The sequence below is a fragment of the Heterodontus francisci genome, chromosome 3 (genome assembly GCF_036365525.1).
Source record: "Heterodontus francisci isolate sHetFra1 chromosome 3, sHetFra1.hap1, whole genome shotgun sequence".
Classification (NCBI taxonomy): Eukaryota; Metazoa; Chordata; class Chondrichthyes; order Heterodontiformes; family Heterodontidae; genus Heterodontus; species Heterodontus francisci.
Window position 1 is genome coordinate 117941486 of NC_090373.1, and position 26383 is coordinate 117967868.

The 26383-nt window shown below is 41.9% G+C and overlaps 1 protein-coding gene across 1 annotated transcript; it reads right to left on the minus strand.

Moving 5' to 3' along the window:
• Positions 1–123: 123 nt before the first annotated feature.
• Positions 124–20908, minus strand: LOC137360033 (amine sulfotransferase-like). The gene is made up of 7 exons (XM_068025621.1): positions 20648–20908; positions 18250–18434; positions 13922–14130; positions 9553–9679; positions 8758–8852; positions 1955–2135; positions 124–595 (listed from the first exon to the last, which is right to left on the minus strand). The coding sequence occupies exons 2-7, from the start codon at positions 18401–18403 to the stop codon at positions 477–479; spliced, it is 885 nt and encodes a 294-aa protein (XP_067881722.1). The 5' UTR covers positions 18404–18434; positions 20648–20908; the 3' UTR covers positions 124–476.
• Positions 20909–26383: the final 5475 nt, after the last annotated feature.

Genomic DNA, 26383 nt, shown 5'->3' on the forward strand with positions numbered 1-26383 from the left:
ATTGCTTAAAATTCAGACATAACCAAATGATAGTGATTATAATATTTGTAGTGATACTGATAGAGGAGTATTCTGACATGAAGTTTCGTCTCAGTGGTTGCTCAAAATAAACATGGCAGCAGAGATAATACATTGAGTTTATTGATACATTTTTCCAGTGAACCATCACCATTTCTTAAAGGCTGCTTTAGTTCAGTGGAGCTGGAATAACTTGCCACATTATAAAAACATCTGTTAGTGATTATTTCCAAGTGCTTTTGGCTGGAAAATCAAACGTTTGTTCTAAACAGTGATCAAACTATTTCCTGCTAGAAGGAATTGTTTGTGCTCATAATATTTTGCAGAATTGGATACAAATCTTAATGAAATAAGAATGAACAATTGAGAAATAAGTTTGCATAATTGTTCACAATCTTTTATGAAATAAAAAAGCATTTAGCAATTCCTAGTACTCTGTATGCTTGAAGAAACTATTTTTAGTCACCAATTTCCCAGATGTACTTTAGTGGAAAGTCTTTCATTTTCTCCTGGAATATTCTATCAAACATCTCATTTTCAGCCACAGTGAAATGATGTTTCCAGTCTCCGACTATCCCTAAGTAAAGGATAAGACATAGATTGTAAGTTAGACAATGGGCAAAACAGTCAAAGTGGTAACAAGCACTCTACTTTTCAGGTTGTTTTCTACTTTAGATCTCCACTACTATAGCCACCTCCTTGATCCAGTCCTGGAGTGGATAGCTTTGGCCGCAAGCTTGTCCAGGACCCATCACAACCATTTTGCAACCATTGATCAGGAGGTTTGTTCATATGGGATGTGACCAACAAAGAACAAAGAAAATTACAGCACAGGAACAGGCCCTTCGGCCCTCCAAGCCTGCGCTGATCCAGATCCTCTATCCTCCAACCTGTCGCCTGTTTTCTAAAGGTCTGTATCTCTTTGCTTCCTGCCCATTCATGTATCTGACTAGATACATCTTAAAAGACGCTATCGTGCCCGCGTCTACCACCTCCGCTGACAACGCATTCCAGGCACCCACCACCCTCTGTGTAAAGAACTTTCCACGCATATCCCCCCTAAACCTTTCCCCTCTCACTTTGAACTTGTGACCCCTAGTAATTGAATCCCCCACTCTGGGGGAAAAAGCTTCTTGCTATCCACCCTGTCTATACCTCTCATTATTTTGTACACCTCAATCAGGTCCCCCCTCAACCTCCGTCTTTCTAATGAAAATAATCCTAATCTACTCAACCTCTCAACCAGTTGTCAGTTTTGATCTGTGGCTGTGCAAGCACTTCAATAGGCTTTAGCAAGAATTAGTATAGATTGTAATTCTGTAAATTTGGTTTTGTAAGCAGGGAGTAAAAAGTAATTTATCATAATTTGCAATGAGCAGTTAATATTTGAGGAAATACATAGAAACACGGCATTGTGCATTGAGATCATTTACTGCAGTATGGCATGGGATGACACCAGGAGCGACTGAGAAGGAAGGGCACATGCTCGTTTAACTTTGTGTTAATATAAGGTGCAGGCCAAATGAAGGACTGAGCTGTAGCCCTCTGTCTTTTCTAGTGCAGGAAAGTTATACTCCAGCAGAAAATCCAGATCACCTGGGAAGAGATGCAACAGTCAACAAAATATAGAGTGATGGGGAAGATATTTATGCTAGTCCCAAGTGTCTCGGACACTACAGGATGCACATTATCAATTGAAAAAACGGAAAAGTAACTTTCTCCTATTGCATTTCTCAATGCTGCTGCTTCTAGAGGTGGATGATTCACATTAATCCTCCGTCCCTTGTCAAACATATGCCACACCAGGCCACCTGAGAAAATGCCTGTGGTGTCCACTTCATTGACGGTAAAGTGGGAAACCTTTTAATGGTAGTTAAATATAATAAAGTGAATTACCAATAACACTTAATTTGACAAAGAACTTTTAAGTATGTACCTTTTCTCATAAAGCCAGCAACGGAATTATCAAAGTAAGGAAATCCTGCACTTTCGTAGTTTGATTTTGGGTCTGTTTTCATGTTCTTAAAGGTAGCGCGCTCCACAATTATGTCAATGCTTTTATTATCCAAAGATCTTCCAAGAAAGTTGATGAATTTCAGTACTGCCATTCTCAGATCCTAGAGTACCAGGACGCTCATGGTTAGTGTTTCGTTGTGTACATGAGAGAAATTTAATAGAGCACTGGTGACCTAAAACCTTTGAGAGCAGTGAGTTACAGCTGGTACATTTGCAATCTTTAATCTTTCCCATTGAGTACTTTGATAAAGCTGATTACTTATTATGAAGATATCAAGGAGTTCTTAATGGGAACAATGCATCGTACTTTACAGATGTGGAAGGCTGTCATGCTTTCTCCCACGTACAGGGTAATGTAATGCAGTTGGTGCTGACAGGATCCAGAGAATGGAATAAGATATTTTTAAAAACAAAGTAAATTGTAAGCAGTGATTGAAATAACAGCTTTTTTTCTGTCAGTATGGGGATGGTGGGGGTTAGATATGGTTGGTAATGATGGGAAGATGCATTGTCAAACCTATGATAACGCCAAAATCTAATCCTGTACTAACAAAACAGTAAAAATTAATGCAGACATTTCCTTAAGTGCAGAAGTATTTAACAGCATTTTAAAAATTTAAAATCAGAAGTATGTTAAATCATTCTGCCAACTTGTGTTAAGCTTAGGCTAATTCCACTGCAGTTAAAAAAAAAAATGTGCACCTTTGCTGCCCGCAGAATATCCCAAAATGATTCACAATTAAGTATTTTTGAAGTCTAGTCACTGTTGCGATATTGGAAAACAGGGTAGCCAATTTATGTTGGCCACAGCCACAGCAAGGACCCACAAACAGCAATGAGACAAATCACCAGGTATTCTATTGTTGTGCTGTTTGGTTGAGAGATAAATGTTGGTCAGAACAGAGATTTCCTCTCCTGTTCTTTTAATAGTGCTATGGGATCTTTCACATTCACCTAAGAATTCAGACAGGACTTTGGTTTAATATCATATCCAAAAGTATTCCAAAATTTGCAACAACTTGCATTTATACAATAACTGGAACATAGAAAAATGTTGCAAAAAGGTGTTTGTGTTAAGAAAAGGAATGGGTGCTAGCTTTACAGAATTTTACAACACAGGAGGCAGTTCAGCCCATTATGCTTATGCATATGGCCCCATTCCCCAAACTTTCTCCACGTCATTTTAAATTGCTCTTTATCAAATATCTATCCATTTCCCTTTGAAAAGCTGATATGGACTCTGCTTTTACCACTTCCTGTGAAACCATATAAAACTTTTTCCTCACCTCCCTCTTCATTTGGTGCTTATAAATTTATGCACACTAGTATGCAAATCACAGACCAATGAAAATAGTTGTTCCTTTTGTAATTCTGAACACCTCTTTCCCATCTCTATCTTTTTTTGTGCAATGAAAACAGTTTAGTTTCTCTATCTCCTCCCAGCTAAAATCTCTCATCCCTGGACTCATCTTCACAATGGTCTTGTTATCCTTCCTAAAGTGCCCACAGCTGGACACTATGGCCAGTTTGTTCCACTTCTGCATTTGCTGTTCATTAACCTCGATACACAGCATAACCTGAGTCAAAGTATAGGAAAGGCTATAAGGTTGCAGAGGTAGGGTGGGGCAAAATTTTAGAAAGATTCATAGATGAAGATATTAATTCACTACCCTATATGTTATAGCATAGGGTCCAGTTCGGGTGAGCGAAGTCAGGTAATCAGCTACTGGGCTCAAGTGCAGCACAGGATGCAGGTGGCAGAGTTTTAAAAGAAATAGTTGCATTCATATAGCACTTCTCACGACTTCAGGATATCCCAAAGCACATTACAGCCAATTAAGTTTTGGATGATTTGGAATGAATGACGGAAGGTTGGGATTACAGAAGTTTGAGTCTCGAAGCGATGGCCTGGATAAGGGTTTTGGGAGCAATGGGCTAAGGTAAGACAAGGTAGAGAAATAAAGCTTTGTATCATCAGGATACACTTGGAAGTTGCCCTCTTTTCTGCAGATTATGTCACCAAGAGTACCACAGCCATTGAGGAAGAAGATGAACCAAGGATTCGTCCGTGGGAAATTCTAGAGGTAGAGGAAAAGTCATTCCAGGAGATCCACACATTGTTGGAACACATAATAAAACCGCACAACAGAAGTCCTATGGAGGTGAGCCACAGAGAATGGTAGACTGACCACATAAGTGCTGCAGGGAGGTTAAGGACAAGGATGGATAATGTGCCACTCACAATCAGAATAATGTTGCTAACTGACCAGAGTACTGCAAACAGTTAATTCCGCTTTACCTGTTGAACTAATAGTATCCACCAATGTTATTGGTAGGTTTTTACACCAGATGGCCACTATTGTTGTGCAATATACTTAAGCTTCTTTTCAGATTCAGATAGGCAAGGTGCTATAACTCAAAATACATCAAATGCCTCCAACTGTTACTTGGCACCATGCAAGTCTGCAAGCAAAATGTCATTTTGATCGATTCACATTCCCTGGGGTACTATTGAAATGGCTGTTCTTAGGACTTAACTTGTATTTATGTAGCACCTTTAATGTAATAAAATGTCCAAAGGCACTTCACAGGAGAAAAGAAAGACTTGCATTTATATAGCACTTTTCACAAACATCAGATGTCTCGATGCGCTTTACAGCCAATGATGTACTTTTGAAGTGTAGCCGCTATTGTAATGTAGGAAATGCAATATTTACTTGTTCTTTTGGTATATGAACTATTGTAAGATTCATAGGACTCCAAGTAATGGCCAAAGAATATGTAGATTATTATGACTTAAACTAGAACAGAAACATACACAGCTACTCCAGGAGCCACACCAACACACATCTTACGCTGTCAGGCTACACCCAGAACTCCCTGGTCATGTGTGACGAGACATCATCTCTTCCGGTGACCTTCACTTACAGCCTCTTAAGGTGGTCCCACAGTATCCCCCTTTTTTCCAAAGACTATACATGATTAAAACAAAATGTTATTTACAAGTAAACAAGTTCAACACTCTTAAACATAGAGGAGGTTTGCTTATTCATCCCAACCTTGTTATCATAAACCTCTTCTCAGAGCTGAGTTCGGCTTGACAACTCCTCCGAGAGTCTGATGACTCAGAACTCTAATTAGCATGTTCTTCCTCAATGCACGCAGCATCTGTATGTTCATCCTCAGACTTTGTCTTTGTACATGTCTGTGATGCCACAGGGTTGTCACATGTAGTGTTTATCATACAGCTCCAACTGAGAATTGCACCATTGGGTGTCTGGACCTTGTATGATTTGGACTGGTCGCATATCCTAGCAATCTCTGCAGTATACCAAATTACCGATGCACTATTCAGGATCTTCTGTCCTACTCGCATTCGATCCAATTCTGGTCCTACTTGCCTGTCATACAATGCCTTCGTCTGCCCTTGTTTGGAAAGATTAGAAAAATGATGACTGGCAACATCACCGGCAATCCCTCTGCCCTCTGGGTACTTGTGGCAACAAACTGAAGCCCGAGGAGATCATATCTGGTCATATCTCCTCTATGTGCCAAGATTCCCAGCCTTTGTGTCATCCTTTACATGGATCAATCCAATACACTCGACCTGGATATTTTCTACCATTTTTGGTGCGGTAATGACTTTATGTATGATGACAATTTGTAGAGCTTGGCATACTGGAAGTCCTGCGACAGCTGGTCCAGTTGTGTTTATAATATAAAACATTTGTGGTAGCCATTTGGAGCTCCAATAGCTGGGTTATCATTCCAATGCACTTGATTGGAGAATCATTGTAGGCATTCAGGCTAGCCATGGTGGGTCGGATCACAGATTCCCATTCCTTTAAGTACATGTTATTCAGTATATGGATGGGCAGAATATTTGCACTGCTCCAATGACAATTTTCACTCTGAGTTTATGCTTACCACTCTCCTGTGGACATGTAATCCCAATCATAGCGAATGCCTCAGATTGTGCAATAGCATTGACATGTTAATCCGAATTAACTATGTGAAAGGTTTGCTCGCTGTTTGCACGAGTGCGTTCACCACCCATGTCCTCCTGACAATCTGTCTCTGCTGACCTGATGTACCTGTTTTGTTGTGTGTTGGCATTCCTTTTATTGCATTTGTTATTCTGATATAAGACATTTTCTCTGCATATGATCTGCCGCCATTCCTGTGTGCAGTATCTGAGCTTGGCCTTCTGTACTGCCTTGCCCAACGTCCCAGCATGCCACAAGCTTTGCAGCTGTCCCGGTACGTCGGCCAGCTGCAAATTGGGTGAGTCAGGTCACACTTGCCACAAAGTTTAGCAGACATCTGAGCCTTGATTGCCATACAAATTGTTGTAGCTGCCCCCAATGCTTGTAACTGTTGCTATTGGGCCTTGATGGCTTCAAATTTCCTTCTATCATTGAGTAGTGCATCTATGGTGTTCCCTTTCTTCTTTTCTGGTAGGTCTTTCTGAAAGACCTGTATTGGGGTAGATGCGATTAGTGGTTCTATAATGTGTTCCGACAATTCAATATCTGCGAAGTTGCATTCTTGAGCTTTCTCTCGGCACCTTGCAACAAACTGGTCAATGGACTCATCTTGCCTTCACTAGCAGGTCATGAGCTCAAGCCTATGTACTTGGAAATTGAACTTTACCTTGAGTTGATCTTCCAGGAATGCCAATAGCTTGCTAGGGCCCTTCTGATCCTCAACTGACAATCCTGATGTGTTGATCCATTGCAAGCCCTCAATGCTCATTGCGATCTTGATTTTCACAGCTTGTTTCTCTGGATTGCTCACTTCTTTATCCAGGAAACACAGTTCCATCCATTGTCGGAACAGTTTAAATTTAGACACTATGTCCGATGCCTTCCAATCCATAATTGGTATCTGAAAGTCATTTTCTGTAAGATCCTGCTTTTTATAAATATAAGACTTTTTACAGGTTTTCTTTTTCACAGGCATATAGGCTCTCTGCTCTACATGTTTTCTGTCTTACAGGTACAGCTCTCTGTTTCCTTTTTTTTAGACAGGTTCAATTTTGCAGGCCTGCCCCTTGTAAGAGTGAGAGACTACAGCTGCTTTTTTGTTTAAACAGTTCATTCACATTCTTTTCAAACCGAGAGCAGTTTTTTTCCACACTGAAGGGAGCTACAACTTGCAGTACTGACAGCTGCCACAGCCGGCCTTTTACTTTGGGCTGCACCGCCAGTGGCACTGTTGAGCTCTTCCCATTCTTTTCAGCTTAGGCCCCACCCACAAAGCTAAACAAACTGGGAAAATTAAAGCCGTGATTGCTGAAGCTACTTCTTTTCAAATTCTTCAACTCACTGTCAGATTAGTTGACAGCTCCAATCTCCTGGCAGTTTGCCTGCTGTACTCAGAGTTTCAACAGCTCCTGGGGTTCTATCTGCAGTCTTAGCTTGCTGTACTGTTGTGGGGTCTCCTGCCAATTGCTCTCCGCCTGAATCTTCAGGCACTCCACAATTCACTCTTGATGTGTTTCAGTAAAAAAAATCAAAATTGCCAAGATGCAATATTTGATGTTCTTCAAAAACATCCCACCGCTGCCACCATGCAATATTACTTATTCCTTTGGTATGTGAACTATTATAAGATTCAAAGTAATATTCAAAGAATTTGTGGGTTTTTATTATAACTTAAACTAGAAGATAAAGATACACAGCTACTACATCGACACACATCTCACTCTGTCGGGATACGCCACAACTCCCTGGTCATGTGTGATGTGTCATCACTTCCTCTGGTGACCTTTACTTACAGCCTCTTAACAACAAGAAATGCAGCAGCCAATTTACACACGCACTCCCACGAACAGGAACATATTATTGACCAGATAATCTGCTTTTGGGATGTTGATTGAGGGATAAATATTGGCCAAGATAGCAGGGATAACTTCCCTGATCTTCTTCAAAATAGTGCCATGGGAACTTACACATCCAACTGAACAGGAAGATGGGGCCTTGGTTGAAAGTCTCATCCGAAAGACAACACCTCCTACAGTGCAGTATTCCCTCACTACTGCACTGGACTGTCAGCCTCGAGTTTTGTGTTCAAGCCCTGGAGTGGGACTTGAACCCAGAAGCTTGTGACTCAGAGGCAAGAGTACCATGGTTGGCACTATATAATGCAAAATCAGACGTAATATTAGGACAGATGACCAAAAGTTTGCCCAAAGAGGTAGGTTTTAAAGGAGGTAAGAGAGGTAGAGAGGCAGAGAGGTTTAGGGAGGGAATTCCAGACCTTAAGGCCTTGGCAGTTGATGGCATGGCCATCAATGGTGGAACAATTAAAATCAGAGATGGACAAGAGGCCAGATTTAGAGATGTGCAGATATCTTGGATGGTTGTGGGGTTGAAGGAGATTACAGAGATAGGGAGGAGCGAGCCCATGGAGGGCTATGGAAGTAAGGATGAGAATTTTAAAATTGGCGTTTCTTAACTGGGAGCCAGTATAGGTTAGTGAGCACAGGGGATTTGGTGCATGTAAGGATACAGACAGCAGAGTTTTAGATGACCTCAAGTTTTTTTTAGAGGGTAGAATGTGGGTGGCTGTGAGTTGGATTAGTCAAGGCATGGATGAGGGTTTCAGCAGCAGATAAGCTGAGTTAGGGCAATATTACAGAGGTGGAATTAGACTGCCTTAGTGATGGTGTGGATATATGGTCAGAAATTCATCTTGGGGTCAAATATAAGTGGAATTTACCTTGATCATCTCTTCATACGACTGGAATAGAATGTTGAATTCATATCTGTGGTTGTACCAACTCTTAATATGGTCAAACCAGCTGCCATAATCCACTAGCGTGAAAACAAAAGTTAAAATTGTTGAAATGACATTGTTAAAATTGATAAAATTATTGAGCTTAAGAAATAGAATGATCAGCCTATAGTGTTTTTTCAACTGTTGAGTATCAAGCAATTATTTTCAATTCTGAAACGTGAAATTTTAAAACAGTGCACGAGGTTAATGCTGATCCTTAAATTAATTTATGGGGACAGGATCGCTAAGGAAGTGCAGCAAAACTAATGGTAGTAAACATTCCACAAAATGGCCCCATTGGGTCAAATTTTAATCTTTATACAAAGCTGCAGCTGTTTACCTAGTGCCAATGCCAATACAAATTGTGCAATGGGAATCACAAATCAGAAGATAAATTGCTGATGCACTTTAACCCTTTAAGGAATTCAACATTTTCACAAGCTACAGTACAACTTTACATTTATTATTTTATTCAAAATTAACGAATACTCTGTAGGTCTATTTATCTGCCTAAATCTACTCTATGGAAATTATCATTAGAAATGGATAGAAAGCTATTTCAGCTGATGTCATTTGAGAAGTTGTCATTTGGAAAGCTAGAAAGATTTTTCTACACTAGAGTTTGAATAAGATGTACCAATTTGACTTTCACCAGGCTCAATGTCAAGTTCCTCGTGTATATTATCAGAGTCTGTGGATACCTATCTGAAAGTGAGAGAGCAATTTGTGCCAGTTTACCTTGGCCATTCAGAAATGTCTGCAGAAAAGCTCCAAAATTTTCTGGGGTTTCCAAATAATTAGCAAACTTGTGAAAATGATAAAAAGAAACTGCAACATCCTTGGGGTTTCTGTAGACATAGATAACCTGTCAAATAAAACATCATTGTAAATAGTGGTAATGCTCATTTTAAGATAGTAGTTTTCATTCTTTGTTCTTTCTTTCTAGGCTGCATTGATAAATTTGAATTGGATGTTATTGATTGTATTTATATTACCTGAGGCAAGAATGCTATTACTAAGACGGACATCTGGTTAAACACCTGCAGTACCTCTGCTCATAGTTGGGCATTCCTGGGATTTGGCCCATTAACCTGTGCCCAGGTTTTTTGGACTTGGGTGAGATGTACCCTTACTGGGAGAGTTGTAATTCCACATCGGACAAACAGATTACTCAGTAGCTTGGAAGCCCTTAAATATGATGTTGAGTTTCTGCACGGTAGACATCCAGTTGACATCAACAATACAGAACCGATTACTGACGTGCTTCTGTTACATAGGATACACTTCCCATTGCTGTAGAAACCACATTTACTGTATAGAGTACATAAATAAAAGCATAGAAAATAGAAGCAGGATTAGGCCATTCAGCGCTTCAAACCTCCTCCACCATTCAATAAGATTATGGCTAATCATCTACCTCAATTCCACTTCCCAGTCTAACCTCATATCCCTTGCTTCCCTTAGTATTCAAAAATTTATCAATCGTTGTCTTAAATATAATCATTGACTGAGCATCCACAGCCCTCCGAGGTAGAGAATTCCAAAGATTAGGAAGGACAGGCAAAAAGGAAAAGGAGATGGTCTTGCACTGATAATAAGGAATGGGATCAGTACATTAGTAAGTGCGGATCTCAGATCAGAAGAACAAAATGTGGGATCTGTTTGGGTGGAGCTAAGAAACAGCAAACATTGGTAGGAATTGATTATGGGCCGCCAAACAGTAGTGGTAGTGTGGGGCATGGCATTAATCAGGAGATTACAGAAGCATGTAACAGGCGTAATACAGTAATCATGGGTGACATCAATCTGCACACAGACTGGGTAAATCTAATGAGCACTAATGCTGTGGAGGACAAGTTTCTGGAAGGTGTTAGGGATGGTTTTCTAGAGCAGTATGTTGAGGAACCGACTAGAGAACAGGCTATTTTAGATCTAGTATTATGTAATGAGAAAGGGCTAATTGATAATCTTGTTGTAAAAGAACCTTTAGGGATGAGTGACCATAATATGACAGAATTTTACATTATTTTTGAAAGTGAGGTTGTTCAATCAGAAGCCAGGGTGTTAAATTTGAACAGAGGAAATTATGAAGGTATGAAGGGCAAATTGGCCGAGGTGGATTGGGAAAATACATTAAAAGGTATAACAGTACATAGGCAATGGATAGTCTTTAAATAAATATTACATAGTTTACAGCAACGAGACATTCCTTCAAGGCACAAAAACCCCTACAGTAAAGGCAGTCAACCGTGGATAACAAAACAAATTAAGGATTGTATAAGATTAAAAGAAAAGGCCTATAAAGTTGCCAGAAATAGTAGTAAACCTGAAGATTGGGAGGATTTTAGAATACGGCTATGGAGGACCAAGAAACTGATAAAGAAAGGGAGAATAGAATTGAACGTAAGCTAGCAAAAAATATAAAAACAGACTGTAAAAGCTTCTATAGGTACATAAAAAGGAAACGTTTGGCTAAGACAAATGTAGATCCATTACAGGCAGAGTCAGGAGAATTTATAATGGGGAATAGAGAAATGGCAGAGAAACTAAATGATTACTTTGTGTCTGTCTTCACTGAGGAAGATACAAGAAATTTCCCAGAATGAGAGATCCAAGGGATTAGGAGGAATGAGGAATTAAAGGAAATTAGTATGAGTAAGAAGATTGTATTGGAGAAATTAATGGGGCTGAAGGTTGATAAGTCCCCAGGACCTCATATTCTACATCCCAGAGTGTTGAAACAGCTTGCTGTGGAGATAGTAGATGCTTTGGTGATCATCTTCCAAAATTCTGTAGATTCTAGAGCCATTCCTGCAGATTGGAAGGTTGCAAATGTCACCCCACTATTTAAGAAGGGAGAAAGAGAGAAAACAGGGACCTGCTAGCCTTACATCAGTCTTTGGGAAAATGCTACAATCTATTCTAAAGGATGTGATAAATGGACACTTGGATGATAACGATCTGATTGGACATAGTCAACATGGATTTATGAATGGGAAATCAAGTTTGATGAACCTGTCAAAGTTTTTTTGAGGATGTTATTAAAAGAATTGATAAAGAGGTGGACGTGGTGTACTTGGATTTTCAGAAGCCTTTGATAAAGTCTGTCACAGGAGATTGATTAGCAAAGTTAAAGCACACGAGATAGGAGGAAATATTTTTTTATTTTAGAGATACAGCACTGAAACAGGCCCTTCAGCCCACCGAGTCTGTGCCAACCAACAACCACCCATTTATACTAACCCTACAGTAATCCCATATTCCCTACCACCTACCTCAAGGAGGGGCAATTTACAACAGCCAATTTACCTATCACCTGCAAGTCTTTGGCAGTGGGAGGAAACCGGAGCACCCGGCGAAAACCCACGCGGTCACAGGGAGAACTTGCAAACTCCGCACAGGCAGTACCCAGAATTGAACCCAGGTCCCTGGAGCTGTGAGGCTAAATAGACTGGCATGGATTGAGGATATTTAACAGGCAGAAAGCAGAGAGTAGGAATAAACTGGTCATTCTGGCGTTGGCAGGCTGTGATTAGTGGGTACCGCAGGGATCAGTGTTTGGGCTCCAGCTGTTTACAATATATATCAATGATTTGGATGTGGGGACCAAATGTATTATTTCCAAGTTCGCAGATGACACAAAACTAGGTGGGAATGTGTGTTGTGAGGAAGATGTGAAGTGGCTTCAAGGGGATTTGGACAGACTTAGTGAGTGGGCAAGAATGTGGCAGATGGAATATAATGTGGAAAAATGTGAAGATATTCACTTTGGTAGGAGGAATAGATGTGCAGAGTGTTTTTTAAATGGTAAGAGATTAGGAAGTGTAGATGTACAAAGGGCCCTGAGTGTCCTCGTCAATAAGTCACTGAAAGCTAACATGCAGGTGCAGCAAGCAATTAGGAAAACTAATAGTATGTTAACCTTTATCGTAAGAGTATTTTAGCATAAGAGTAGTGAAGTCTTGCTTCACTTGTATAGAACCTTGGCTAGAATGCACCTGGGGTACTGTGTGCAGTTTTGATCCCCTTACCTCAGGAAGGATATTATTGCTATAGAGGGAGTGCAACGAAGGTTCACCAGACCTGTTCCTGGGATGGTGGGACTGTCCTATGAAGTGAGATTGGGGAAACTGGGCCTGTATTCTCTAGAGTTTCGAAGAATGAGAGGTGAAAGTACAAAATACTTAAAGGGATAGTTTAGAGATACAGCACTGAAACAGGCCCTTCGGCCCACCAAGTCCGTGCTGACCATCAACCACCCATTTATACTAATCCTACACTAATCCCATATTCCTACCACATCCCCACCTGTCCCTATATTTTCCCTACCACCTACCTATACTAGGGGCAATTTCTAATGGCCAATTTACCTATCAACCTGCAAGTCTTTGGCATGTGGGAGGAAACCGGAGCACCCGGAGAAAACCCACGCAGACACAGGGAGAACTTGCAAACTCCACACAGGCAGTACCCAGAATTGAACCCGGGTCGCTGGAGCTGTGAGGCTGCGGTGCTAACCACTGCGCCACTGTGCCGCGTAGACAGCATAGATGGAGCTAAGATGTTTCCCTGATTGGAGAGTCTAGAATCGGGACAGAATTTCAAAATAAGGGGAAGCCACTTAGGAGAGATGAGGAGAAATTTCTTTACTCAGAGGGTTGTGAATCTTTGGAATTCTCTACCTCAGAGGGCTGTGGAAGCTCAGTCATTGAATATGTTTAAAGGAGATTGACAGATTTCTAAATACAAATGACATAGGGAATATGGGGATAGTGTGGGAAAAAGGCATTGAAGTGGAAGATCAGCCATGATCATATAGAATGGCGGGGCAGGCTCGATGGGCTGAATGGCCTACCCCTGCTCCTATGTTCCTATTCACAACCCTTGGATTTCTCCTCGTCTCAGTCCCAAATGGCTGACCCCTTATTTTGAGACTGTAGCCCCATTCTAATGCTAACCATACTAGATATGATTCTGAAGTTTTATCTGACACTTGTACATTTTGAATGAAAGAGACCATCGTGCATATATTCCTCCCAAAGTTTGATTTAAATTATGCTTCTGGATTGAGCACTTTTAAGATGGTTTTGGAAGAATAAAATCTTACCTTGGTCTTTTTGTTCTTCAGAGCTTTTGGTATCAGTTGATAAGGTAAATGTGTAACAAACAAACGAGGTGAAGGGCGGTCGTCAGTATTAATTTCCTTATGTGCTATCTCAAGCCAGGGAACTTCAAAATAGGATGCATTGCACTCTCCTGTTTGTAGATCTCCTTCCATATAAATATATTTCATAATATTCTGCATCCATATTGTTCCTTTATTTGGTATTACAGAATAGTCATTAGCTAATCTCTTCAAATGCATTTGTTAAGTGGTGAAACAAAGGTAACATATAATCTACATTAGAATGAACAGAATCTGTAGATATCAGTTTTCTACATGTTTCTCTACATTTATTCACAGAAATGATACAAATTTAGGATCATTTTATATACTGAAATATGAATATTTTCCCAATCTCTGTGCACTGTGCCTGAATTATACCGGTCTGTTTGCCCTTCAGAGTTGCAGGTGACAAACCTAATTTGCTCTAACGGTTTTCACTCTGTCCGAACTTTGCTAGTGAGAACTAATTGAAGATATACCTCCTACAAAATTTTCTTCTCAGCTTAATAACTGACAGGATTACAAACATTGCTTTCCTCTATTAATGTATGGTATTTGCACTCCAACTGGTTATTTACTACTTTTGTTATCTCATCTATTACATTACAGAAAGATTTTCCACTCTAACCTTCTCTTCCTCCAAATTTGCTCTCCCCAATTAGAAGGCACCAAAAACTATTCTCTTGATATGCAGCTATCAGGCAGTTCCTCACTCGCCTCGCTCTAAAAACAAACTGTGATATAAACAGATGAAAAATTGAAAATTCAGGGAAAAAACATAAACGTTTGCAGAAACCTACATATTCCAGATTTTACGCTATTCAACAACCTCTCCCCCACCCACATATTAAGTCTGATAACCCTCATGTACGTCCCCAACATTGGGTACAATTCCCTCTGCATTACTGCAGCCTCAATTGGCACAATCATCTGAGGACTAAAGCAAAATCTATGCTCATGCATATCAGAGTATAGGCATGTGCATATATGAATGCAAATACACATGCATACATATGTACAGCAAAGTAATGCGTATGGCAATAGTACCTACCCCCTTGTGATCGGAACCAGATATACAACTTTTGCATATGCCCACACTTACCTCTCAATCTTTTGATCAAGAAAACATTAGCAAGGTAAGGCCAGATACAAATCGTTAGACTGCTTTGTCTCACAGCAGGTGAACATAGAAGGCGATAGATATGATTGGACTCATAATTTAAATGGTACAACCTGTCTTCACATAATGCTACAAAATAACATAGTTTCTAGCTGAGTTTGCATGACTTTTGCTCCTTTTCCCTTTCTCGTGGTCCACTGAACTACAGAACCATAGAAATCTACAAGATAGAAGGAGGTGAGGGGAGACTTGATTCAAGTACATAAGATCCTGAACGGTTTTAACAAGGTGGATGTAGAAAGGATGTTTGCCCTTGTGGGGGGGGCGGGGGGGGGGGGGGGGGAAAGAGTCCAGAACTAGGGGGCACTGTTTTAAAATTAGGGGTTGCCCTTTTAGGACAGAGATGAGGAGAATTTTTTTCTCTCGGAGGGTTGTGTGACTTTGGAATTTTCTGCCTCAGAAGGTGGTGGAGGCAGGGTCATTGAATAATTTTTAAGGTGGGGGTAGATTGATTCTTGTTAGGCAAGGGAATCAAAGGTTATCAGAGGTAGATGGTAGTGTGGAATTCGAGCCGCAAACAGATCAGCCATGATCTTATTGAATGGCGGAGCAGGCTAGAGCAGCTGAATAGCCTACTTCTGCTCCCAATTCGTATGTAGGTCACTCAACCCTTATGTCTGTGCTAGCTCCGTGGACTTAATGGTACGAAGAAGAGCAGGGGAATGTGCCTCATCATTGAGTGCTCAACCAGAGGAAAAAAAATTTCCTCATGCAGTATGTCAAAGTCCTTCATAATTTTTAAAAACACTATTAACTCTCCTCAGCCTTCTTTACTGAAGAGGAAATTATCCCAGTATTTCAGTCCTTCTTTAAAACGATATTCTGGGGCAGTCATCACTGCACAAAGTACTCCAACTGTTGCTTAATAAAAAATCTTGTCTAAATTTATTATCTGTTTGCCCTTGACCTCCGTACTCTTATTTATGAAAGCCAAGATGTTGTTGCCATTTTTATAGCTTTTTTTAAATGCACTGCATTTTAAGGGAATTATGCATTTGAAGCCATAGGTCTCTCTGTTTATCCGCGAGTCCCAGTGTCTTTCTATTGAGTGTACACTGTTACAATAAGGTGAGAAAGAGGTCTAGGATTCCCTTTCAGCCTTCACCTGATCTTACTGTAACAGAGTTTTTTTTTTAAACACACTGTGTTTTTAGCTCCCCCTTGGTGAATCCTTGTTCATCGCTTTCCAATTATAAGGCAAAGAAATGAGCACAAACAGGCTTTCTTAGGTTTAAAGAAGAAAAGTGAAATTTATTAAACTTAAGCTCAAACTCTAATTCGGCTAACGCCTACGGATACACAACGCGCCCATGCTAGCATGCATACACGATACACACATGCAGATAGGGGCAGAAAAGAGCAGAAGAAAAGATAATTTGGAAAAGTTTGAGGCAATCTCTGAGGAGGGTTTTTTGTTACTGTGCTTCGAGCTCGCTGTAGAATCCTTGATTGAAGATATGGTCTTGCTTTTCATTGGGGCCCAGTATTATTCTTAAACCTTGTTCACTGTAGGAGACTTTTCTCTCTTGGGGTTCATGTGTCTTCAGTGGGTTTTGGAGTTCTGTGAGAAAGAGATGGGAGCAGACAGGCAGATAGGAGGTCTGCTTCAGTGCAGGAGCCAAGAGCTTTTCCCAGTTCAAACACTGTCTCTACAATTTAAAGCTCCCCAAGTTGGCCAGCAGGGTAGTCACATGACTGGTATAACCACTTCTGGCTTTGTGTATTGGGTGGGTCAGGGAATGGTCCTTTGTTCCAAGCAGTGTCTGTTAATATGTCCTTCCAGCCAGGGGCTTGGCAACCCCTTGTAATAGGCCTTCTCTTCTTCCCAGCAACAATTTGAAATTTAATGTCCATGTGGCGAAATTAATATGCCTCATTCTTGGCAGGTGGGGGCCTGCATGACAACACTCTTATTCCTAGTTTATTTTTTCCAAAATATATTACCTCACACTTACCCGCATTAAATTGCAACTGCCATTTGTGTGCCCACTTTGCTAATCTGCATATGTTTTCTGTAGTATTTTGTAGTTGGTCATTAACATTGAGCTTGTGCTTCCTATCTATCCACTTGTTCAGATATTCCTTCATCCACCTATCCTATCGAACCTTGAGTGCTGATGTAGTTCTTGCCTCAACCACTAACCCTGGAAAAGAATTCAAGCCTTCATAATTCTTTGCAAAGATTTATCTCTTGCCCCCTGTTCTAAATATTAGATTTAATCTTGTATCTATGGTCACTCGCTCTGGACATGTAAACAGTCTGATACTATCTATCCTTTCCCATTTTTTTCATAATTTTAAACAATTGTATCATATCTCCTGTAAATGTTTTTAATGAGAACAACAAACATTCATAGCATCACAGAATCATAGAAAGTTTAAGGCACAGAAAGAGGCCATTTGGCCCATTGTGTCTGTGCCGACCGAAAAACAATCCACCTATTCTAATCCCACCTACCAGCATTTGGTCTGTAGCCCTGCAGCTTACGGCACTTGAGGTGCATATCCAGACTCCTTTTGAATGAGTTGAGGGTCTCTGCCTCAACTACCCTTTCAGGCAGTGAGTTCCAGACCATCACCATCCTCTGGATTACAGGATATACGATGGAATTCATTAGAGAGAATGAACTACACCTCCCATTTTAGTATTGTCTGCAAATTGTGGCACCACTCCCATTTGGCTGATATCCAATCGAGAATACTGAAAATAGAAGTCCACCCAGGTACCTACAACAGGATAGATGGCCTAAAGATTTTCAGGGCCTGTTTATCAGTTTTCACCCTTGCATAATTTTGTGTTGTTTTTATGTTACTATGCTATTTTCTGCCATAATAATGAAAACAGTTTGACCTTCATACAAATCAGAAAGACAAGCCTTCAAGGTTCAATGTAAAAACATAAACAAATAAGGAATTAGCTTAGAATTATATTTGACAGAATATTGTTTAATATACTGATATTTTTATAACTACCATAATACACTATGTCTATTACACTTTCCAGTTATATAGATCCATCTAATGCATAGAATATGTACAAGTTCAAATGTAGAATAATATGGATCCTCCGTTTATCCTATTTACTCACCAGACTTAGGATAAGTTACCACAAAGACATCAGAATCGCGTACATCATAATTTTCCATTTGATCCAAACGTTCAATGGTGTGGATGCTTGATAGGTTACAGCCTTTATAGCTGAAAAGTTTTTCTGGTTGGATATTACTCATCCTGTCTGCCATGTTTCTACTGGACAACGGAGGAAATGGAAGTCTGTTGATTTTAAGGACAGTTAATATTTAATTCATTACCAGTTAATATCTGAAGAATTCTGTTATTCACGGTATATTGCTGCTCTGTTTAACTGTGTGTTACGTGGATGAACTGAAGAAACTACAGTTGTTTGTCTTGGAGCAGAGGAAGCTAACAGGAGATTAGATAGAGATGTTTAAAATCATCAAGGGTTTAGATAGAGTAAATAAAGAGAAACTGTTTCCAATGGCTGAAGGGTTAATAACCAAAGGGCACAGATTTAAGGTGATTGGCAAAAGAACTGGAAGCGACACAAGGAAAAACTATTTAACCAATGAGTGGTTAGGATTTGGAATGCCTGATATGGTGCTGCATACAGAATATAGGTATATAGGAATGAGGGTAAAGCAGTTGATGTAGTCTACATGGACTTCAGTAAGGCTTTTGATAAGGTCCCACATGGGAGATTGGTTAAGAAGGTAAGAGCCCATGGGATCCAGGGCAATTTAGCAAGTTGGATCCAAAATTGGCTCAGTGGCAGAGGGCAGAGGGTGATGGTCGAGGGTTGTTTATGTGAGCGGAAGCCTGTTACCAGCAGTGTACCACAGGGATCGATGCTGGGACCCTTGCTGTTTGTAGTGCACATTAATGATTTTGACGTGAATATAGCAGGTATGATCAATAAGTTCGCAGATAACACGAAAATTGGTGATATCGTAAATGGTGAGGAGATATAGATGGGCTGGTAGGATGGGCAGAGCAGTGGCAAATAGAATTTAATCCTGAGAAGTGTGAGGTGATGCAATTTGGGAGGACTAACAAGGCAAGGGAATATACAATGGATGGTAGGACCCTAGGAAGTACAGAGGGTCAGAGGGACCTTGGTGTACTTATCCATAGATCACTGAAGGCAGCAGCACAGGTAGATAAGGTGGTTAGGAAAGCATATGGGATACTTGCCTTTATTTTCCGAGGCATAGAATATAAGAGTAAGAGGTTATGATGGAACTATATAAAATGTTAGTTGGACCACAGCTGGAGTACAGTGTACCGTTCTGGACACCACACTATAGGAAGGATGTGATTGCACTGGAGAGGGTGCAGAGGAGATGCACCAGGATGTTGCCTAAGCTGGAGCATTTCAACTATGAAGAGAGGCTGGATAGGCTAGGGCTGTTTTCCTTACAACAGAGAAGGCTAAGGGGGGGCTTTTCCCCTAGCGGAGGTGTCAATAACTAGGACTCACAGATTTAAGGTAAGGGGCAGGAGGTTTAGAGGGGATTTGTGGAAAGAATTTTCACCCAGAGGAACACACTGCCTGAAGGGGTGGTAGAGGCAGGAACCCTCACAACATTTAAGAAGTATTTAGATGAGCACTTGAAATGCCATAGCATACAAGGCTACAGGCCAAGTGCTGGAAAATGGGATTAGAATAGATAGGCTTGACGGCCAGTGGGGACATGGTGGTCCAAAGGGCCTGTTTCTGTGCTGTATAACTCCATGACTCTATCGTAGTCTTCAAAAGAAAATTGGATAAATATTTTCAGGAGAGGAAGAATTACAGTGATATGATGAAAGTGCAGGAGAGTAGGACTAACTGGATTGCTCTTTGAAAGAGCCCACTGGAGACTTGATGAGTTGAAAGATTTCCTTTTGTGCTGTATTATTCGATGATTGTAAATTGCAAACTTTACATGATAACAGAAATAATTAACTGCTGAATTGAATATTGTGGCTCCTAAACTACTGAAACAAGGGAAATGTTCTGTCAAAGATGACAACTGAATAAAGATGAATTTTAACTGAAACGTCGGGCTGGTTTGGTTTGGGTATCTGTTTTCTGACTCAAGCCTCCTGTAAACCGCCTATTTCGGGCTGTAATTGATCCTGGAGGTTGGCAGGGCACCCATGCTGACCCAGGAAAGCGGGTCCGATGAAGGGTCACTGACCCGAAACGTTAACTCTGCTTCTCTTTCGTTCCAGCATTTCTTGTTTTTATTTCAGATTTCCAGCATCCGCAGTATTTTGCTTTTATGGAACTTTAATATGCCTCACTGTCAATCAGCTTACAAAATGTAACTGCATCGTCCTCGGGCCTCTCACTCAAAGGGGAAAACTTTGTGGATTCTGGAACTGAGTGCCTTCCCGCCTGGATCCGAGTGGCCGCTATCGGAGCCCTCCCAACAAGATCTCCAAACTGCCCCTTCGTCCCCCCGTTCCAGATGCAAACTCACCCCGTCCGCCTGCTCCAGCTGCTGCCGCCGTGAGTGAGTGACTCCCCGTCCAAATCGAGGCTCAGTTGTCAATCAGGCTGAAACTCTGGGTAGGAAACCAGTCACTGACCGGAAGACTTTCTGTTTGGGAATTCCGAATGATGGGTTCCCATTTGACTGATCCAAAATTTTTATATAGTCTTGAATGCAAAGTTAGATATTCTGGATTTCAAACAATATTATCTTTGGGTCCAGAGTGATTAGCTCCTTGATCGCTGCCTTTATTTAGTTCCCTTATTGATGTAAAAAAAACCACGTTAAAGATTGCCCGGTTGCTTAATACATAACACAATAGTTTAAATATATTATATGAACAGGTTATTCTTCCAAGCTTGGCCTTTTGACATGCCTTTTAGCCACTCGATGATTTGCTCCACCCTCTAAAATGGACATTGTAATCTGGAAGGAAGAAAACACAAGCGAAGCATAAGATTTTTGAATTAATTATTTAGTGAAAAAGAAGTAAATATGGGATGTTCCTTTTTGGAAAAAAACTTACAAATCAAAGTGAAGAAGCCATGATCTGTAATGTAGGACACTGTCAATGCTGAATAGGACAAAAAGAAAAGGTGAAACAAGAAGTAATAATTCATTCATGGGATGTGGGCGCTGTTGGCTAGGTTTATTGCCCATCCCGAATTGCCCTTGAGAAGGTGGTGGTGAGCTGCCTTCTTGAATCGCTGTAGTCCATGTGAGGTAGGTACCCACAGTGCTGTTAGGAAGGGAGTTCCACGATTTTGACCCTACGACAGTGAAGTATCAGCGATATAGTTCAAAGACAGGATGGTGTGTGACTTGGAGGGGAACTTGCAGGTAGTGGTGTTCCCATGCATTTGCTGCCCTTATCCTTCTAGGTGGTAGAGGTCACAGGTTTGGAAGGTGCTGCCAAAGGAGCCTTGGTGCGTTGCTGCAGTGAATCTTGCAGATGGTACACACTGCTGCCACTGTGTGTCGGTGGTGGAGGGTAGCAGTGAGAGTGCGAGCCAGGGGGCAGCTGGGAAGGTAAGTTTCACTATAAAGTACTTACCTAGCGATTCGGCAGCTTCGGCAGGGTGGGGGAAAAAAAACTGAAAAAGTGACGTCACCGGAAAGCTGTGACCTGATTGGCTGGTAGGGAATCTACACCAAATTTGAAAATAAAACTGATAAAAATTGATGAAAACACTAATTAACTAATTAATAAGTAGAGTAACTAAACCAGAGGGAGGGGATTACTGTATTCAGACAGCATTTAATATTTATTGTAGAAATATAGCACTAGGGACCACATAGTGAAGTGTATCATAATTTAGTAAGGATTTAATAAGTATTTATTTATTGTATATCAATTAACTAATTAGTGATAGAAATGTCAGTTAGAGGGGTGAAGTGCTTCACCTGTGAGATGTGGGAGGTCCGTGACGCTTCCAGCGTTCCGGGCGACTACATCTGCAGCAAGTGTACCCAGTTGCAGCTCCTCACAGACCGCATGGATCAGTTGGAGCGGCAACTGGATGCACTTAGGAGCATGCAGGTGGCGGAAAGCGTCATAGACAGAAGTTTTAGAGAAGTGGTTTCACCCAAAGTGCAGGCAGATAGATGGGTGACCGCTAGAAGGGGCAGGCAGTCAGTGCAGGAATCCCCTGTGGCTATCCCCCTCTCTAACAAGTATACTGTTTTGGATACTGTTGGGGGGGATGGCCTATCAGGGGAAAAAAGCAGCAGCCAGAGCAGTGGCACCACGGTTGGCACTGTTGTTCAGCAGGGAGGGACAAAGCGCAGAAGAGCAATAATTATAGGGGACTCTGTAGTCAGGGGCACAGACAGGCGCTTCTGTGGACGTGAAAGAGACTCCAGGAAGGTATGTTGCCTCCCTGGTACCAGGGTCAAGGATGTCTCTGAATGGACAGAGGGCATTCTGAAGGGGGAGGGTGAACAGCCAGAGGTTGTGGTACACATCGGTACCAATGACATAGACAGGAAGAGTGATGAGGTCCTGCAGGGGGAGTTTATGGAGTTAGGTAGTAAGTTTAAAAAAACAGGACCTCTAGGGTTGTAATCTCTGGATTACTCCCTGTGCCACGTGCCAGTGAGGCTAGAAATAGGAAGATAGTGCAGCTAAACACGTGGCTGAGCAGCTGGTGCAGAAGGGAGGGTTTCAGATATCTGGACCATTGGGCTCTCTTCAGGGACAGATGGGACCTGTACAAAAAGGACGGGTTGCATCTAAACTGGAAGGGCACTAATATCCTGGCTGCAAGGTTTGCCAGCGTCACTCGGGAGGGTTTAAACTAGTGTGGCAGGTGGGTGGGAACCAGAGCAGTCGGACAGCTAGTGAAGTAAATGAGGAGGACATAGTAAATAAGGCCAGTAGGACTAAGAGGAAGAGCAGGCAGGGAGACGTTGCTGAGCACAGCGGGACTGGTGGTCTGAAGTGCATTTGTTTCAATGCGAGAAGTATCACAGGTAAGGCAGATGAACTTAGAGCTTGGATTAGTACTTGGAAATATGATATTGTTGCTATTACAGAGACTTGGTTGAGGGAAGGGCAGGATTGGCAGCTAAATGTTCCAGGCTTTAGAAGCTTCAGGCGGGATAGAGGGGGATGTAAAAGGGGTGGGGGTGTTGCATTACTGGTTAAGGAGAATAAGGAGAATATCACAGCTGTACTGCGGGAGGACACCTCGGAGGGATCATGCAGCGAGGCAATATGGGTGGAGCTCAGGAATAGGAAAGGTGCAGTCACAATGTTGGGGGTTTACTACAGGCCTCCCAACAGCCAGCGGGAGGTAGAGGAGCAGATATGTGACAGATTTTGGAAAGATGTAAAGGTAACAGGGTTGTAGTGGTGGGTGATTTTAACTTCCCCAATATTGACTGGGACTCACTTAGTGCTAGGGGCTTGGATGGGGCAGAATTTGTGAGGAGCATCCAGGAGGACTTCTTGAAACAATATCTAGATAGTCCAACTAGGGATGGGGCTGTACTGGACCTGGTATTGGGGAATGAGCCCGGCCAGGTGGTCGAAGTTTCAGTGGGGGAGCATTTCGGGAGCAGTGACCATAATTCCATAAGTTTTAAGGTACTTGAGGATAAGGATAAGAGTAGTCCTCGGGTGAAGGTGCTAAATTGGGGGAAGGCTAATTATAACAATATTAGGCAGGAACTGAAGAGTTTAGATTGGGGGCGGCTGTTTGAGGGTAAATCAACATCTGACATGTGGGAGTCTTTCAAACGACAGCTGATTAGAATCCAGGACCAGCATGTTCCTGTGAGGAAGAAAAACAAGTTTGGCAAGTTTCGGGAAGCTTGGATAACGCTGGATATTGTGAGCCTAGTCAAAAAGAAAAAGGAAGCATTTGTAAGGGCTGGAAGGCTAGGAACAGATGAAGCACTTGAGGAATATAAAGACAGTAGGAAGGAACTTAAGCAAGGAGTTAGGAGGGCTAAAAGGGGTCATGAAAAGTCATTGGCAAACAGGATTAAGGAAAATCCCAAGGCTTTTCATACATATATAAAGAGCAAGAGGGTAACCAGGGAAAGGGTTGGCCCACTCAAGGACAGAGATGGGAATCGATGCGTGGAGCCAGAGGAAATGGGCGAGATACTAAATGAGTACTTTGCATCAGTATTCACCAAAGAGAAGGACTTGGTGGATGATGAGCCTAGGGAAGGGAGTGTAAATAGTCTCAGTCATCTCATTATCAAAAAGGAGGAGGTGTTGGGTGTCTTGCAAAGCATTAAGGTACATAAGTCCCCAGGGCCTGATGGGATCTACCCTAGAATACTGAGGGAGGCAAGGGAAGAAATTGCTGGGGCCTTGACAGAAATCTTTGCATCCTCATTGGCTACAGGTGAGGTCCCAGAGGACTGAAGAATAGCCAATGTTGTTCCTTTGTTTAAGAAGGGTGGCAAGGATAATCCAGGAAATTATAGGCCGGTGAGCCTTACATCAGTGGTAGGGAAACTATTAGAGAGGATTCTTCAGGACAGGATTTACTCCCATTTGGAAACAAACAAACTTATTAGTGAGAGACAACATGGTTTTGTGAAGGGGAGGTCGTTTCTTACGAATTTGATTGAGTTTTTTGAGGAAGTGACGAAGATGATTGATGAGGGAAGGGCGGTGGATGTTGTCTGTATGGACTTTGACAAGGTCCCGCATGGCAGACTGGTGCAAAAGGTGAAGTCACACGGGATCAGATGTGAGCTGGCAAGATGGATACAGAACTAGCTCGGTCACAGAAGACAGAAGGTAACAGTGGATGGGTGTTTTTCTGAATGGAGGGATGTGACTAGTGGTGTTCCACAGGGATCAGTGCTGGGATCTTTGCTCTTTGTAGTATATATAAATGATTTGGAGGAAAATGTAGCTGGTCTGATTAGTAAGTTTGCGGACGACACTAAGGTTGGTGGAGTTGCGGATAATGATGAGGATTGTCAGAGGATACAGCAGGATATAGATCGGTTGGAGACTTGGGCGGAGAAATGGCAGATGGAGTTTAATCCGGACAAATGTGAGGTAATGCATTTTGGAAGCTCTAATGCAGGTGGGAGGTATACAGTAAATGTCAGAACCCTTAGGATTATTGACAGGCAGAGAGATCTGGGCGTACAGGTCCACAGGTCACTGAAAGTGGCAACGCAGGTGGATAAGGTAGTCAAGAAGGCATACGGCATGCTTGCCTTCATCGGTCGGGGCATAAGAGTATAAAAATTGGCAAGTCATGTTGCAGCTGTACAGAACCTTACTTAGGCCACACTTAGAATATTGCGTGCAATTCTGGTCGCCACACGACCAGAAGGACGTGGAGGCTTTGGAGAGGGTACAGAGGAGGTTTACCAGGATGTTGCCTGGTCTGGAGGGCATTAGCTATGAGGAGAGGTTGGAAAAACTCGGATTGTTTTCACAGGAACAACGGAGGTGGGGGGGCGACATGATAGAGGTTTACAAAGTTATGAGCGGCATAGACAGAGTGGATAGTCAGAAGCTTTTTCCCAGTTTGGAAGAGTCAGTTACTAGGGGACATAAGTTTAAGGTGCAAGGGGCAAAGTTTAGAGGGGATGTGCAAGGCAAGTTTTTTACACAGAGGGTGGTGAGTGACTGGAAATTGCTGCCAGGGGAGGTGGTGGAAGCAGATACAATAGCGACGTTTAAGAGATATCTTGACAAATATATGGATAGGAAGGGAAGAGAGGGATATGGGCCCCGGAAGTGCAGAAGGTGTTAGTTTCGGCAGGCATCAAGATCGGCGCAGGCTTGGAGGGCCGAATGGCCTGTTCTTGTGCTGTACTGTTCTTTGTTCTTTGTTCTTTGTTCTTTGAGTGAATGTTTTTGAATAGGGTGCCAATCAAGTGAGCTGCTTTGTCCTGGATGGTGTCACACTTCTTGAGTGTTGTTGGAGCTGCACCCATCCAGGCAAGTGGAGAATATTCCATCACACTCCTGACTTGTGTCTTGTAGATGGTGGACAGGCTTTGGGGAGTCAGGAGATGAGTGATAGAGTCGTACAGCATAGAAACAGGCCCTTCGGCCCACCGCGTCCATGCCGACCATAATGCCAATCTATACTAATGCCACCTGCCTGCATTAATTCCATATCCCCCTATGCCTTGCCCATTCAAGTACCTGTCCAGATGCCTCTTAAATGTCGCTACTGTTCCTGCCTCCACCACCTCCTCAGGCAGCTCATTCCAGATACCCACTATTCCTTGTGT